This window comes from Poromitra crassiceps (genome assembly GCF_964638095.1).
Source record: "Poromitra crassiceps genome assembly, chromosome: 20".
In the NCBI taxonomy this organism is placed as follows: Eukaryota; Metazoa; Chordata; class Actinopteri; order Beryciformes; family Melamphaidae; genus Poromitra; species Poromitra crassiceps.
In genome coordinates, this window is record NC_139637.1 from 21245375 (window position 1) to 21260276 (window position 14902).

At 42.6% G+C, this 14902-nt stretch overlaps 1 protein-coding gene across 1 annotated transcript; it reads left to right on the forward strand.

Moving 5' to 3' along the window:
• Positions 1-5550: 5550 nt before the first annotated feature.
• LOC310794602 (uncharacterized protein CXorf38 homolog) lies at positions 5551-14271 on the forward strand. The gene is made up of 8 exons (XM_083656588.1): positions 5551-5607; positions 6197-6422; positions 7186-7323; positions 9176-9298; positions 9407-9562; positions 11301-11444; positions 11565-11697; positions 12693-14271. The coding sequence occupies exons 2-8, from the start codon at positions 6207-6209 to the stop codon at positions 12947-12949; spliced, it is 1167 nt and encodes a 388-aa protein (XP_083512714.1). The 5' UTR covers positions 5551-5607; positions 6197-6206; the 3' UTR covers positions 12950-14271.
• The last annotated feature ends 631 nt before the right edge of the window (positions 14272-14902 follow it).

Consider the following 14902-nt stretch of genomic DNA (forward strand, 5'->3'; position numbering starts at 1 on the left):
TGTGGATAAGACTTTTCTGTTGCTCCCCTCCACAGCCAGATCAAAGCTCAGGGTCAGATACAGAGCAGCGCCCCCCTGTGGGCTGGTAGGGGCAGGGCGGATGCTCACACTGGGCCTTGAACCTCTCCCTCCTCCCACTACGCCCCCTGCTGCCCCCCCCCCCAAAAAAAGAATGATGGAAAATAAGTGAGGTACACATTAGCTTCAGTGAGGAATGCTACAGCAGGGGGAAACAGACATAATGTACGTGCCAGTTGAAGCAAACTTAACAGTACATTTTTTAAATCGCCCCCTTTTAAGGAGCACCCACATGACATCCAGCCCGAAGGGCAAGGGAGATCAGAAGACAGCACACTGGATAGAGGTCCACAAACATTCACACGCCTTGTCAATATTATACACAATTAGCCAGTTAGCTTTGAAATATGAAAGGATATAATCTAATATTTCCATGGAAATGCTGACACATTGCACCACAAGACAAACTATTGCAACTGATTCCCTTTAGTTTGCCATTCAAATAAAATGACCCACATGAGGTAAGAATATGATGCTATATTGCACATACTTGGCCTACAGCTTCCTTGTGTGTGTGTGTGTGTGTGTGTGTGTGTGTTAGGGTGCATAGAATTATCATTATGTATTGCACTAACAGGCACATGACGGTATTGGGCAGTAAGGGTGCCGACTTGTCCCTTGTAGTTTTCTCAAAGGATTGTGGGTTGTGTAGTTTTTTGCCATGTCTGAATATAGCTCTATCTCTCATAAGTCTCACTCTGATTGGTCAACATACACATGAACTACAGGTTGTGTCTCCTCTCATTGGTTTGTACCGCTGTGACAAATACTGTACAACACCCACCGAAAAACCTTCTCACCAGAGTCTAACCGTTGGATACTCTTGTAAGGAAGCGTTCCAGAGTATCCAAATAGTGATACTGGTAATCTGGCCAGTGTTCAGTAACAGTGGTTCAGTTTTCACAGAAAAGGAACCCTCGTCTTCACATCACAGGCATGTGGCCAGAGTCCTGCATTATAAAGTGCATTACAACAGAAATAGAGAGGCAAAGTGGAACATCACTTCCTGCTTCAGCACTGTACCAGAGATTTTCATCCGCCATTTATTTTCCCATAGACATTTCGTAAAATGCTTGTAAAAATAGTTTTACAGGTTCAAACCAAACGGTACAGATCTATTTAGAAACAGGAGACATCGCATAACATTTCACTCGGACCAAAACGTAAAAAAATGTGAGTTTGAAGAAAATATTTTTTGTTTTGTTTTTAAGTTTTGGTCCGAGTGAAATGTTCTATCGGTCTCTCCCGATTATAGCGTTAGCTGAACCGTTTGGTTTGACCAAGTAAAAAAAAAATTATAAACATTTTATGAAATGTCTATGGGGAAATAAATGGCGGATGGAAATCTCTGGTACAGTGCTGAAGCAGGAAGTGACGTTCACTTTGCCTCTGTATAGGCTGCCATCTGAGAAATGTCTCTTTTTCTTTTATCACAAACCAATTTCTCCATTTCACAATGACCACGACAACAGTGATCAGTTAAGAACAAATAAAAATAAAATAGGCCCCTTTCCATGAAGGCAGATGAAAGGACGCCTCCTCCCTGTCTTGTCTCCTCTAGATGTGCTCTGGGACCGTCTCTAATGCCTCCTCTGGGTCTCTGTCCACGTCCACGTTCTGAAAAGAGAGCAGTGATGACAAGCTGATCGTGTGTGTGTGTGTGTGTGTGTGTGTGTGCGTGTGCGTGTGTGTGTGTGTGTTGTTGGGGCACATACTAACATTAATATAAGTCTGAATAATGTCTAGACACTTTTAAAGAGTGAGCATTTTTTCAGTTTTCAGCTAAAAATATTTTCTTAAGTGTTGTTTAGCCTTTTGCAGCAATCTAACTGACCAGCATAATATGCACAATGCAGCATCAGACATGCTGACTGATTTATTAGCTAATTTCTGTACCAATTTAAGATGATTTGGGCTATTAATTAGGAGAACAAGGTTGCCAAAAACAATAATAAGTTAGTCACCCCCTAGATATACTGTACAAAATAAACTGTGGCTCTGTGTGCTGAACATCGATATCCCTGTGCTCAGTGTTCGTATCGGTACTCACATCTGGTTTGTCCCTGTGCGTGTTTACGGCTTCAATGTTGAGGAAGACAGACTCCACTTTACAGCCTGTGAGACAAGGAGAAAGAGACAGGTTATGGCCGGATGTGTGCGATAAAGAGCGTTATTCACCTTATGTAGCCCCGCCCACTTGTGTCACAACTTCCTGTTCAAGACGCCGGCTGTTTTACCTGCTCAAACTAGTCTGACTGAGTCAGACTATAGGCTTATGAGTCACAGGAAGTGTAAACACAATCAGGACGTCCGATTGTGTTTACACTTCCTGTTGGTCTCTCAAGCCAGACTGTCTCTTCTACATAAGGTGAATAGCGCAACTGGCATGAAAGGAAGGTCATCAGAGACTCACCGTAGGCGACGGGTGTGAGTTTCAAAACGGTGTGGAGAGGGCACTTCAGGTAGGGCAGCTCATCTGACAGACAGACAGACAGACAGACAGACAGACAGACAGACAGACAGACAGACAGGCAACATTAGTTTTATACCAAAATGGTTCATATGGAGGGGTGAGAACCAGATAGCCTGGGTAAACCCAGCCTCCATGTGACCTCCATGTACTATATCAGTCACGGAAACGTACACTACAGGCTATGCCTGTGTGACGTGACGTTGAAGGCTGGGTTTACCCACGCTAAGAACCAGAGGGGTGTAAGTGACATTTTGATCAACTTTACAGGAGAGCCAAAACAAAAAAGAAATACCCTATGCCTATTTCGTCCCGACTTGATTTATGAATTCAATTTTAATATGAAAACTTATGAACATGTGGATGACATAATGAACAATATTTTGATATTAATTTAAAAAAAAAAAACTTTTTTATTTAATTTATTCAGATTCATATTGATTTATTAATTTATTTTTTGCGGGGGGAGTCATCAGGGCCAAAAGGCCCGGCCCCAAATAGTTAAAAAGAAATATATATGAATAACTCTGGGTTGGTTTAGAATTCACATGTGCTCTTTTGTCAATAGAAAGTAAATGGTAAAATGGCCTGCATTTATATAGTGCTTTTATCCAAAGCGCTTTACAATCAGTAGCTACATTCACCCATTCACACACCGATGGAGGCAGGCTACCACGCAGGGTGCTGGCACACCATCGGGAGCAATTTGGGGTTCAGTGTCTTGCCCAAGGACACTTCGACATGCAGACAGGAGGAGCCGGGAATCGAACCACCAACCTCTTTTATCCAAAGCGATTAGTGGACGACCCGCTCTACCTCCTGAGAAATAATGTATCTGTATGGAGGAGCTCTACCTCCTGAGAAATAATGTATCTGTATGGAGGAGCTCTACCTCCTGAGAAAGAGCTCATTGAGAGCTTTCATTTAGTTAACTCATTTTGGCCCGAAATGTCACTCACCCCTCTGGTCCTCACCCCTTGATATGCATTTTGAGAAAACCATCATCCATTATCCTGTTTTGTAATCTGAGAGCTACCAAACTTCAACAGTTTATCCTCATGAGTCTCATTTTCATATCAAGTGTCGATAAAACATCTGAGATCTAAGGCTCATTCATATCTATCAACACTGTGGTAGAGGAGGAGGAGGAGGAGGAGGAGGAGACTGGGTAGCCTGGGTAAACCCAGCCTCCACGTGACCTGCTCTCAGGCTTACCCTGCTCTCAGTCACTACAGTGTGTGACACTACAGTAGTGACTGAGAGCAGGTCTGAGAGCAGGTCACGTGGAGGCTGGGTTTACCCAGGCTAGAGACTGGGATGTATTCTTTCTTCTCACTTGCACTCTTGTCCAGGAAGTAGGCCAGCAGACATCTCATGACGGCCTGGTGACAGATGACTAGAACGTTCTCCTGCCGCTCCAGTTCCATGATGACCGGCTCCAGACGCTGGACAAGGTCCTCGTAGGACTGGTAGCATCACGCACGCACACACACACACACACACACACACACACACACACACACACACACACACACACACACACACACACACACACGTTATTGTGCACAGTACACATGCATGCACACATTTACTAGTCAGTATTTAGAGGAATAGAGGAAGCCTTCTGCTCAGGTAGGTGGCTTTGAAATGTTTCTGTGACACTTGTAAAATACGTGCGTATCTCTGATTTCGACTGCTTGGGAGTTTCAGCAGCGCGAGAGAGTCTATCGGCAGGGAAGGGAGTTGGACTGTGGTCCGGCAGGGGCAATGTATCCATCAAACCTGTATCCTGGATGGGGTTGTCCAGATTGTTTTATCCACACATTTAAATGGTGGGACATACTGTACATATAGAGAGCCAAAGTGAAACGTCACTTCCTGCTTTCTCCCTGTACCAGCGCTGAAAAAATATGAATGGCGGTCAATTGTGCCACGGGGTGCCAACGCTAATTTTGTCAATTTAAAACGTAACTTTGCACACACACATACTCTCTCTCTCTCTCTCTCTCTCTCTCTCTCTCTCTCTCTCTCTCTCTCTCTCGCTCTCTCTCACTCACACACACACACAGACACACACAGCACTACAGTGATAACATGTGGATCTAAACTTTCTGTTGTTAACAGTAGAAGAATATGATAACTATACAATAGTCAGAACTATTGGGCACCACAGAGTTTCTATAAATCTCTATGGGAACAATAGGCTATAGAGTGATTTTAGGGAAAGAAATTGGAAAACAGGGAACATCATGAAGATGGCATGGCAGCAAGTTGTAGGCTACTTCCTAGCCCCCGTCTGACTCTGCAGACACATCAAACTGATAAAGTCACCTTGATGGTGTCCAGCGGGTGTCCGGCCAGCAGCAGGCAGGCTCCGGCCACTCCTCCGGCCACGAAGTTCTTGAGCGGCGAAACTCTTTCGAGCTCCCCGTCAACCATCCTCTCCTCTCCTCCTCTCTGTCTGTCTGTCGACCAGCAGACAGCCAGCTAGCCGGCTACTACACACACACTCCACCTCACACACCGGCCTGACCTGACCTGACAGTCAACACCCGCTACTCCTCTGACAGCTCTGTGTGTCTGTCTGTCTGTCTGTCTGTCTGTGTGTCTGTCTGTCTGTCTGTAGCCACGTCACTGGACTTTGCCTTCACTGCGGGGAGGGGGGGGGGGGGGTTAGACAACATAAACATACGAAATTGCGCCTATAGCTATTATTAAAAAACACGCATCTAGGCTATTAGGCTACTTAACTAGTGAGTTAGTGACCTCTTCTTACTTTATAGTATTCTCTCTCTCTCTCTCTCTCTCTCTCTCTCTCTCTCTCTCTCTCTCTCTCTCTCTCTCTCTCTCTCTCTCTCTCTCTCTCTCTGAAAAAGTGCGCACACACAACACGCACACGCGCGCACACACACATACACACACACACACACACACGGCCGCGGGTATACGTCATCAACGTGCGTCGACGCACGTTGATGACGTGATTCATGTTCAGAATTTGGCGGGGTTGTATTTCGGACTGCGTTCAACTACAGTCCATTCTGCTTCGAAAAACAAAGGTAAGATGCCAGTCATGGCACAGTAATTATAGCTTTGAAGCGAACGTCATGTAACATTAACTATTTATCCCTGATATATCCATAAAAAACTTGCATGCTTTACTCCAAAAGCTCCGTCTGTTTGGTCTACTACAAAATGTCAGGAAATGGTAGCAAATGACGATCAGTGTTTCCCAAAGCCCAAGATGACATCCCCAAATGTCTTGTTTTGTCCACAACTCAAAGATAATATCAGTTTACTGTCATACAGGAGTAAAGAAACCAGAAGATATTCACATTTAAGAAGCTGGAATCAGATAATTTTGTGAAAATTGTACTCATAACGATTAATCAATTATCAAAATAATTGTCGATAAATTTTCTGTCGATTGATTAATCATTGCAGTTTTAAGTGGGTCCCAAACTACTTTGGCTTCAGTACCCCCTTTTCCATGATTTCTGAATCCAAGTAGACCTTTGCCCGACAACAACATTTTGCTTAGAATGTTTGTTAACTGGCCTCTGGCCTCCTATCATTCTACAAAAGTGGACCTTGGGCAAAGAAAGTTCAGTATCCCTGTTCTAATGTATGCCACACTCTGTCCCACAGAAACACTGCCATGGGTAACACGCTGTCCTTGCAGAGGTTGCACTTGCAAGGTCAAGAATATAAGAATTGGCTCAAAACCGTCATAGCTATGATGTGTGTGAAAATATACCTTGACAAGTACATGGAGAAGAAAGCCGAAAATGTCCACCAGGCTCTGCGCGATATGGTCAACATGAATGGGCAGTGTGACATGAACTGTGACTCTAACGACTGGAATCGTCAAAAGGTGACTAAAATCAATGTTGCTTTGGCTTTAGTTTTATAAATCATTTTGGGGTGCAGGCACAGGGATTGTGTTCATGAAGAATCCTATAGCCCAGGGGTTCCCAACCTTTTTTGTGTCGCGGACCGGTAGATAGATGTAAGAAAAAGTTGCGGTCCGGTTGTCAATTCTAATATATATATATATATATATATATATATATATATATATATATATATATATATATATATATATGCATATATATATATTATAAACGTAGGCTATAATATTATAGGCTGTGTGGTAGTTGAAACATAGTTTCAAGTTGACGTTTATTTATGTTTGTAGTTTGTAAAAAAAAAAAAAAATGGACCGGCTCGCGGCCCGGTACCAAATGCGCTGCAGCCCCGGTACCGGTCTTTGGCCTGGTGGTTGGGAACCACAGCTATAGCCTACATGATCCATTAGACTAGGGTGTGTGCTTGTGTATAGGGATGTATTTGATGTGTGTGTGTGTATATATATATATATACACACACACACACACACACACACATAAAACTCCCTGGAGATGTATAGCAAGTAAAAAAAACACAGCTAGAAATTGCCCACCCACTTTTTGGGGGGTCTTGGCTCATGGACAATTAGGACCAGGGATATGATCTAAAATAGTTAGTCATTTTGCATTTCAGCTCAACTTTTTTTTTTACTCTCTTGGTCCTACATAACAGCCTGGTTTATTTTTGATGAATTCACTTTGATTCTCCTTTTGTGTTGCTCATTGCAGAATCCTCCGGGGTGTGAGTTGTGTTTGGCTTGGAGAAAGGTGATTATTGAGAAACACGCCAGGACCAGCCGTGGAAAGCTCAACTGGATCAACTTAACACTCAACCTGCTGCCCACAGAGAAGTGGGAAGTGGCTAAGGTAGGTACCAATCCAACAAGCAAACCCAAAAAGTGATTTCAAATTCAGCCTTTCAACACAATGACTACGTTTACATGCACACAATATTCCACTATTATTCGGAAAATGACAATATTCTGAATTTGATAAGGGTCATGTAAACAGCATATTCCAGTTGCATTTTCCGAATTTGCCTTTTTTCCGAATTTAGCATTTTCCGATTAAGACGTCTGGGTTATTCCAGTATTATTCAGGTTTTCGGAGGATTCTTTGATCATGTATACAGCGCATTCGGAATATGCGTCTCAATCAGGGTTTTTACCGCAGTTTGTGACGCATCTTGCATGTTTGCGGTCAACTGATGTGTGCTAGAAGCGTTAAGAGGCGATATAATCATCATATAATCCATCATCTCTGGCATGCGAAAAGGAAAGCCCACATTTCTGATCAGGAGGAGTTGAGAAACACAGAAGAGATACATACATAGATAGATAGATATATCTCTCCATAGGATAGATAGATAGATAGATAGATAGATAGATAGATAGATAGATAGATAGATAGATAGATACTTTATTGATCCCCTAGGGGAAATGCGGGTGTCCAAGCAGCTCATACAGTCTGATAAAAACATATAAAACACAGATTAAAATGACAAAACACATTAGAAGAGAGGAATAAAGTGCGCACAGGGGTTAAAACCAGTGTTATCTTGAAAATAGATAAAAACATAAAAACGACATGGGGTCATAGAGAAAAAATTGTTAAAAATAATTGAATCGGATAAAAAAGTGCCAATAAAAAATTATATTATTAAAAAGTCAGTGCAGTAAAAAATTATGAAAATTGCTCCAGTTCCAGTTTCCGTTATCGCACAGAGTCCACGCATGTAATGCAATTGATTCATAAATTGCACCAGAGTCCAGTCAGGTCATGAGGCCCTGCCACTGGCAGAGTTGTACAGTCTGATGGCTGTGGGGACAAAGGACCTCCTGAAGCGTTCCGTCGTGCAGCGCAGTGAGAGGAGCTGTTTCTCTGGCCTGTCAGGGTGGTGTGGAGAGGATGGCTGAAATTATGGCCTGCACCTTGTGGTGTATGCCTCTCTCCACTACAGTCCCCAGGGAGTCCAGCCTTCTACCGAGGACTGAGCCAGCCTTCTTCACAAGCTTATCCAGCCGACTAGTGTCCTTCTCCTTACCGTTGCTTCCCCAGCAGGTTGCAGTGTAGAAGAGGACACTAGCCACCACCGATCTGTAGAACATGTGCAGCATTTCACTGCACACATCAAAGGACCTCAGCCTCCTTAGGAAGAAGAGCCAGCTCTGCCCCTTCCGGTAGATAGTGTCTGTGTTCTGCGACCAGTCCAGCTTGCTTTCCAGAAGTACTCCCAGGTATTTGTAGGTCTTCGCCCCCTCAATGTCAGAGGATGCACCTCTTATAACAGACTCTGGCCCAACAACGTAGCCTACGTTTACATTAAAAACTAGGATATCGCAACCCCAAACTTTTCACCAGCAAGCTCCTGAAATGGACCAGATGATGCTACTAAGAATATAGTCAGCGCTCCTCTGTTCTGAACAGAAAAACTCAGCTGACTCTACCTGCATCTCTCTCTCTCCCCCACATGGTAGGGCGAGCTACGGCTGCATGTAAACAGGAATATTAGTGGATTATTCGTTTAGTCGGAATAGTGTCTTTTTCCGAATATGGGCAAAAACCGGAATATTGTGTGCATGTAAATGTACTCATTAACACCCCCCCCCCCCCATGAGACCTTCCTATATCTGTCTTTCCATCTAACCATTGCCTGAAACTTGCTAATATAGAAAATGTAGAACCTTTCAAGATTGTTTGTATTGTGTTTGTTTTACAGGTCTATATGCCATATGGCTATAAGGTCCACAATTCAGCTAGCGATTTTGACCTCTATGCCTACCTCGCCCTTATGACCCAATGCGAGGACTTCAAATTAGTGGAGGACATTTTATGTACACAGGTAACTGTTCATGTTTGCGCAGGATCTAATAAATGCATATTTAAATAAATGATCTTTCTCTGACCTATGGAATGTGTCCTGTATATTTTTCCCCCTGTGGTATTATAGGTGAAAGATGTAAGGAACAAGGTCATGCATTCTGGAACCTGCGAAGTGAAAAGGGAGGATTTGGAAGACAACCTCTGTAAAATTAGAGCTCTGGCTAACGCACTGGAAGAAAAGTCCCCGGACTTCTTCGAAGGCCTGTCCAACGAGATTGCTGAGGTGTGTGTTTCCATCAGTTTATGAGTAAACTCTGGTAGCCTGCTCTATAGTGCCATGGTTTTCTATTTGCTTTATTTATATAGCAAACTCATTTATAAACATATGCACGCCATTGTGAATCTATCATAACTTGAGAAACCGACGTACTTCAGCTTGCATGCCTTGAGGGGTGGCGAGGAATTTAGGCATGTGAATTTGTACAAAAATGTCTACATGTGACACCCCCCTGCCCCCCATTTTTCTCCCCAATTGTACTTGGCCAATTTCCCTGCTGCCCCGGTAATGTAGCTACAACACTGATCAGATCCAGTTGTATATAGGCTATACAGATATTTTCCAAAAAATTAGAATATCATGGAAAAGTTAGTTTTTTTCCATAATTCCTTTCAAAAAGTGAAACTTTTATAGATATATAGATTCATTACACACAAAGTAGTTCAAGTACCGTATTTATTTGTTTAACTTTGCATAAGTCTGGCTTCCAGCTCATAAAACCCCCCAAAATTTTGTTATGTTCATGCCTGCACTCAATACTTGGTCGGGAATCCTTTTGCTTTAATTACTGCCTCGATGCCATGATATTTCCATGATATTCAAATTTTTTGGAAAGGATCTGTATATAAATCTATCTATATATAGATGATATATTATACAATATAAGATATCAAATTAGATCATATAATACAATTAAGAGAATATATGATAATATAATATGATATTTAGGTGATTGATTAAAAGACACAAAAACATTGGGCTAAACAGGGGTAAATAGCCTATTTATTTTTGAGGTAAAAAAAATATCTTAAAATCAAACACGTAGGCTATTTGATTTTAAGGTGTAGCCACACCAACACACAACATCATCCTGCAATGAAATATGTTCTGACAAGTATCCTTCATACTTTTGCCACTAACAGCTACCGCGAACAGGCTAGTCAACGCTGTTTTCACATTGATAGCAATATAAAAAAATAAAAAGACAAAAATCCCTTTCAGTTAGGGATTTTTCCTATGGTTTAATTTCCATGTACACAGGGACAGAAGTAGAACTAAACTTGATCATGTTTTTTTCCATAGTTTTGATATGACATCCTAGAGGTCACAGTAGGTCATTTTATACAGTGAGGTCAAGTTTAAATACATGGTCTCACTACAATGAAAAATGGCTACTATGGGGACTAACATCATCATACATTAATACAATTGGGGCTCATTAAATCCACAAGAGTTTCAGCTTTCCAGTCATACCCAATTTATGCCATTCCAAGGCTGTTTAGGGAACCCAGTATGCAGTAATATTCAAATAGAATAGGTGAAAATAACACTGCAGGTAAAAAACTGAATGGTTTTCCCCCAAAACTGGATGGGATTAGTATAAAGTGGGCTGCATGTCTGGAAAGGGGAGACTCATAGGTACCCATAGAACCCATTGTCATTCAGATATATTGAGGTGAGAGGTCCAGAGTCCCTGGACCAGTTTTCCCTTGCCAAAATTTTGCCCAACTTTGCCACGTCGCAGCCTTTGAAGACAGTAATGTCAGCCAAATTGAAAAAAGTGCCTTCTGAAAAAGTGGAGGGGACATGTCCCCTGTGTCCCCCCACGTCCTTGCGAGTACACATAAAACCCTGTGTAAAGAAGAGTATTTGTGTCATTTACATTATCTACAAGTGAATCACAGCGGTGCTGATTTACAGTACAACAGCACTCCCTCTCATGCTTATATTTATCACTCTTCAGCTCGAGGGCATAGACTTCAGTCTGGTCGTGCATGACGAGGAGTATCTAGGTCTTAAACCCATCGACATGGAGCTGAAGAGCCTGAACGAAAAGGTGAAGTGTCTGACTCGGAGGTGTGATGAAGCTGCTGAACAGATGCCTCTTGTAAGACACATTTACACACAACAACACACACTTATACAGGTGTTCTTTTTGAGCCATGTGTGAATCAAAGCCCATTGTGTGTGTGTGTGTGTGTGTGTGTGTGTGTGTGTGTGTGTGTAGGTGGTGGAGTTGCGTCGTATATCAGAGATCCTGAAGGACTTCAGGAACCTGCCTGAAGGGGAGAGCCTGTTTTCCCAGATGGAGAGCCTTACTGGCCGGGTGGAGAGACTGGGGAGAAGGGAAGACGCCCCCCGTAAGACCAATATATTTTACATGCCGGTTTCTGAGTAGTGAACAATTGAACAAACAAAGTCCTTCTTTGGTTTCCTTGCTGGGGCTCGCCCGCTACGCTGGCTCACATACGCAGCTCGGACAGTAAAGCTTAGGACATACTCCAGGAAGGCAGCGCGAGGCGGAGCTCCACAAACCGGGAGCGCACTCCGCGCTGGGGCCGAGGTCTTCATACTCAAGAGCGCTGCTCAGAGCACCGCTGTTCACATAGTACAGTGAATGACCCATGATAAAGTCAATGAAACGCAATTAAAAGCCAAGGGAATGCCATTATGTTCAGTTTCACTTTCAAATGATTGTATCAGCACATGAATAGAATCGCCAATCTTGTTTTTATTGAATAGGCCTAGATCTTTCTCTCAACACAGCACATTACTTGAAATGACTAAAAACGAACAGTTGGAAAAGAAAGAGAAACCATATGGGTCAATAAATGTGGTGCGGTGGCCTCACTGCGGTGACCCCGCCCCCACCGCGATGACGTCATATTGGCCGCACGGCCCTTGCGGTTGGAAGCGCGCACGTTGTATGTCCCGCCCTTGAGGCGCGGCCTTACTTGCCCAACTGGCCTGCGCTTGGCGCAGTTGTGCGCTTAGGTGCAGACCCCTCTCCAATTACAGGTATGAGGTATTGTAGTTAGCTAATTCTAATTTCTAATAGTTAGCTTGCTTGCTGTTATGGCCTTAGCTGTATTTATAATATATTGTTATTCAGATTCAGATCAACTGTATTCTCCCACACAGTGAAATTCATTTGGTCCAGTGCTCCAGACATAAAACACCCCAATTCATAGTCAAGACAACATAGCAGCATAATCATAATAGCACATATTCATAGTCAGTCCAATTTTCACTGACTTTCATGAGTCATTGAAAAGTAGTTTATGCCCGCCGCCATAAAACGGTGGCGGGCAGTGCAATCACCTAATGAGTAATTTTTCATTTTCTTTCTCCTCAGCGAGGCACTCTATCGACATACACAAACTGAACCTGATCCAGAGAGTCAACACGGTCGATCAAGTCTTGGATCACCTCCTGAGCGTGAACATGATCACCGAAGAAAACGGCGATACTGTCCGATCAATATCTCCCAAGCAGAAACAGATGAGGTATCTCCTGAGTTTAGTGACGACGTCAGAGGGCAAGGATTTCCTGGTAGGTGTCCTTGTGACACTGGAGCCGTTTCTTATGCGTGACCTAGAGATCGCGGTTTGAAAACGTCACGGTATCAAAACCACTCAAATTTGCCGTCATACCTTCCCCACAGTATCAGCTGTTTTCCCCAAAACAAAGTGCCCGGGTTGCTTGCACAGTGCAGCTTACGCGGCCCCTCCCCCTGGCTGCATGCCTACCTAGACTAGAGCACAGTAGAGAGGAGCCGCAAGGACCCCCCTGAACTTTCCCCCATCTAAAAAGACGACGTCGGCTGTATGGGAATATTTTGGCTATTGTAAAAACACAAATGGTCCGCAACACTGGGATACCGTGAAACTGTGGTATTTTTGTCCAAGGTTATCATACCGTCAAAAGCTCATACCGTTGCATCCATAGCGTGAGCTCAGTGTTGTTTAGCCATATGGCACTTTATGCATGCGTCACCCCCGCTAGCTTTATGTCACTTCATGTGCACTTCACCCCCGCTTCTACAACTCCATCCTAGCTACTGTATTCCCCTTTAACTTAGCCCTGGCCCCATTCCTTGACCCTGCCCCCTCCCACCACCCGCATCAACCCTAGCAACTCACCCAACCTACCCCTCGACTGGAGTTTTGTTGTTTGATGTTTTGGAGGTTTTATGTCATGCATGTGTTACTGTCATGCATGTGTTACTCTCTGTCTTGTTTTTATGACAACAGGGACCATTTTTGTAATTTGTTTTGTAATTTGTAATTTATTCAGTCATTATACATAACAACATCACAGTATAAACAAAGTCAACAACCAGAGACTGAACAGGCTCAGGCAGAAGCTAAATGCTTATATTATGCCTGACCTCATTTCTAATCAATTAAGCTCTCCTCCAAAATGAACGAAAAACAACAGAAAAGTCATTTACAACCCCCTATGTTTACAACACAGAAAAAAGTTAAACGGCATCAGAAAATTCATGCACACTTATAACGCTCAAAAAGAGCTTCACAAACCATTCATTTGACAACCAAAAGCGAATTACACATCTTCAAATTTATATGTGCATCATTCCAAACTTTCACCCCAACAGTGGAAACACATCTCCTTTTAATCTCTTTTTTAGCTTTTTGCACATTAAACTTGCACACACCTCTTAGATCGTACTTGCTGTCCCATATTGAAAATAACTTTTGCACAGAGAATGGGAGTGACTTTGATTTTGCTTTAAACATTATTTGCATTATCTTATATTTTGGAAACAGTTGTCCTTCAATGTCTTTTGTATCGACAATCAAATCATCTGTGCCTTTTTCACCCCTCTGTGCTCTTTTCTTTTATCCATTTTATGTAAAGCACTTTTAATTCTGTCTAATGTGCCATATACTAATAAACGTGCCTTGCCTTGCTGCCATGTATGGAACAATTGTATATGATCAGAGAATTATGCATATTTGTACTTTATACAGCTGAACAGTCTCTTGTCCAGGTAGTGAGTTTCCCATTCATTTTCTCCATAGACATTTAAAAAAAATCCTTATATAAGGAGTTTTAAGGCTGAGGGGGGGGATTATGTTAGACAACATAAACATTTGAAATTGCGCCTATAGCTATTAAAAAAACACGCATCTAGTAGGCTATTACTTTACTAGTGAGTTAATGACCTCTTCTTACTTCATGGTATATTCTGTCTGTCTCTCTCGCTCTCAATTCAATTCAAAGGGGCTTTATTGGCATGAGAAACATACATATACATTGCCAAAGCAAGTGTAAAATGAAAACAAAAGCAAAAATGTGCGTACAGTTAAAGATATAGGAGAATAAAGAAGTGCAACTTTGCACTCAAATATAATACACATAAGTTAGCTTAAGAGTATGCTTTCAGGGGCGTAGTGGAGGGTAAACGTGAGTACATGCAGTTTACCCACCTTTTGAGATGAGGCAGATAGTTTACTCACCTATTTTCAGATCACCTATATAAATCAATGAGGGAAAACAAGGTGGGTAAACTACTCACCTTGGATAGCTTACCCACCTCTG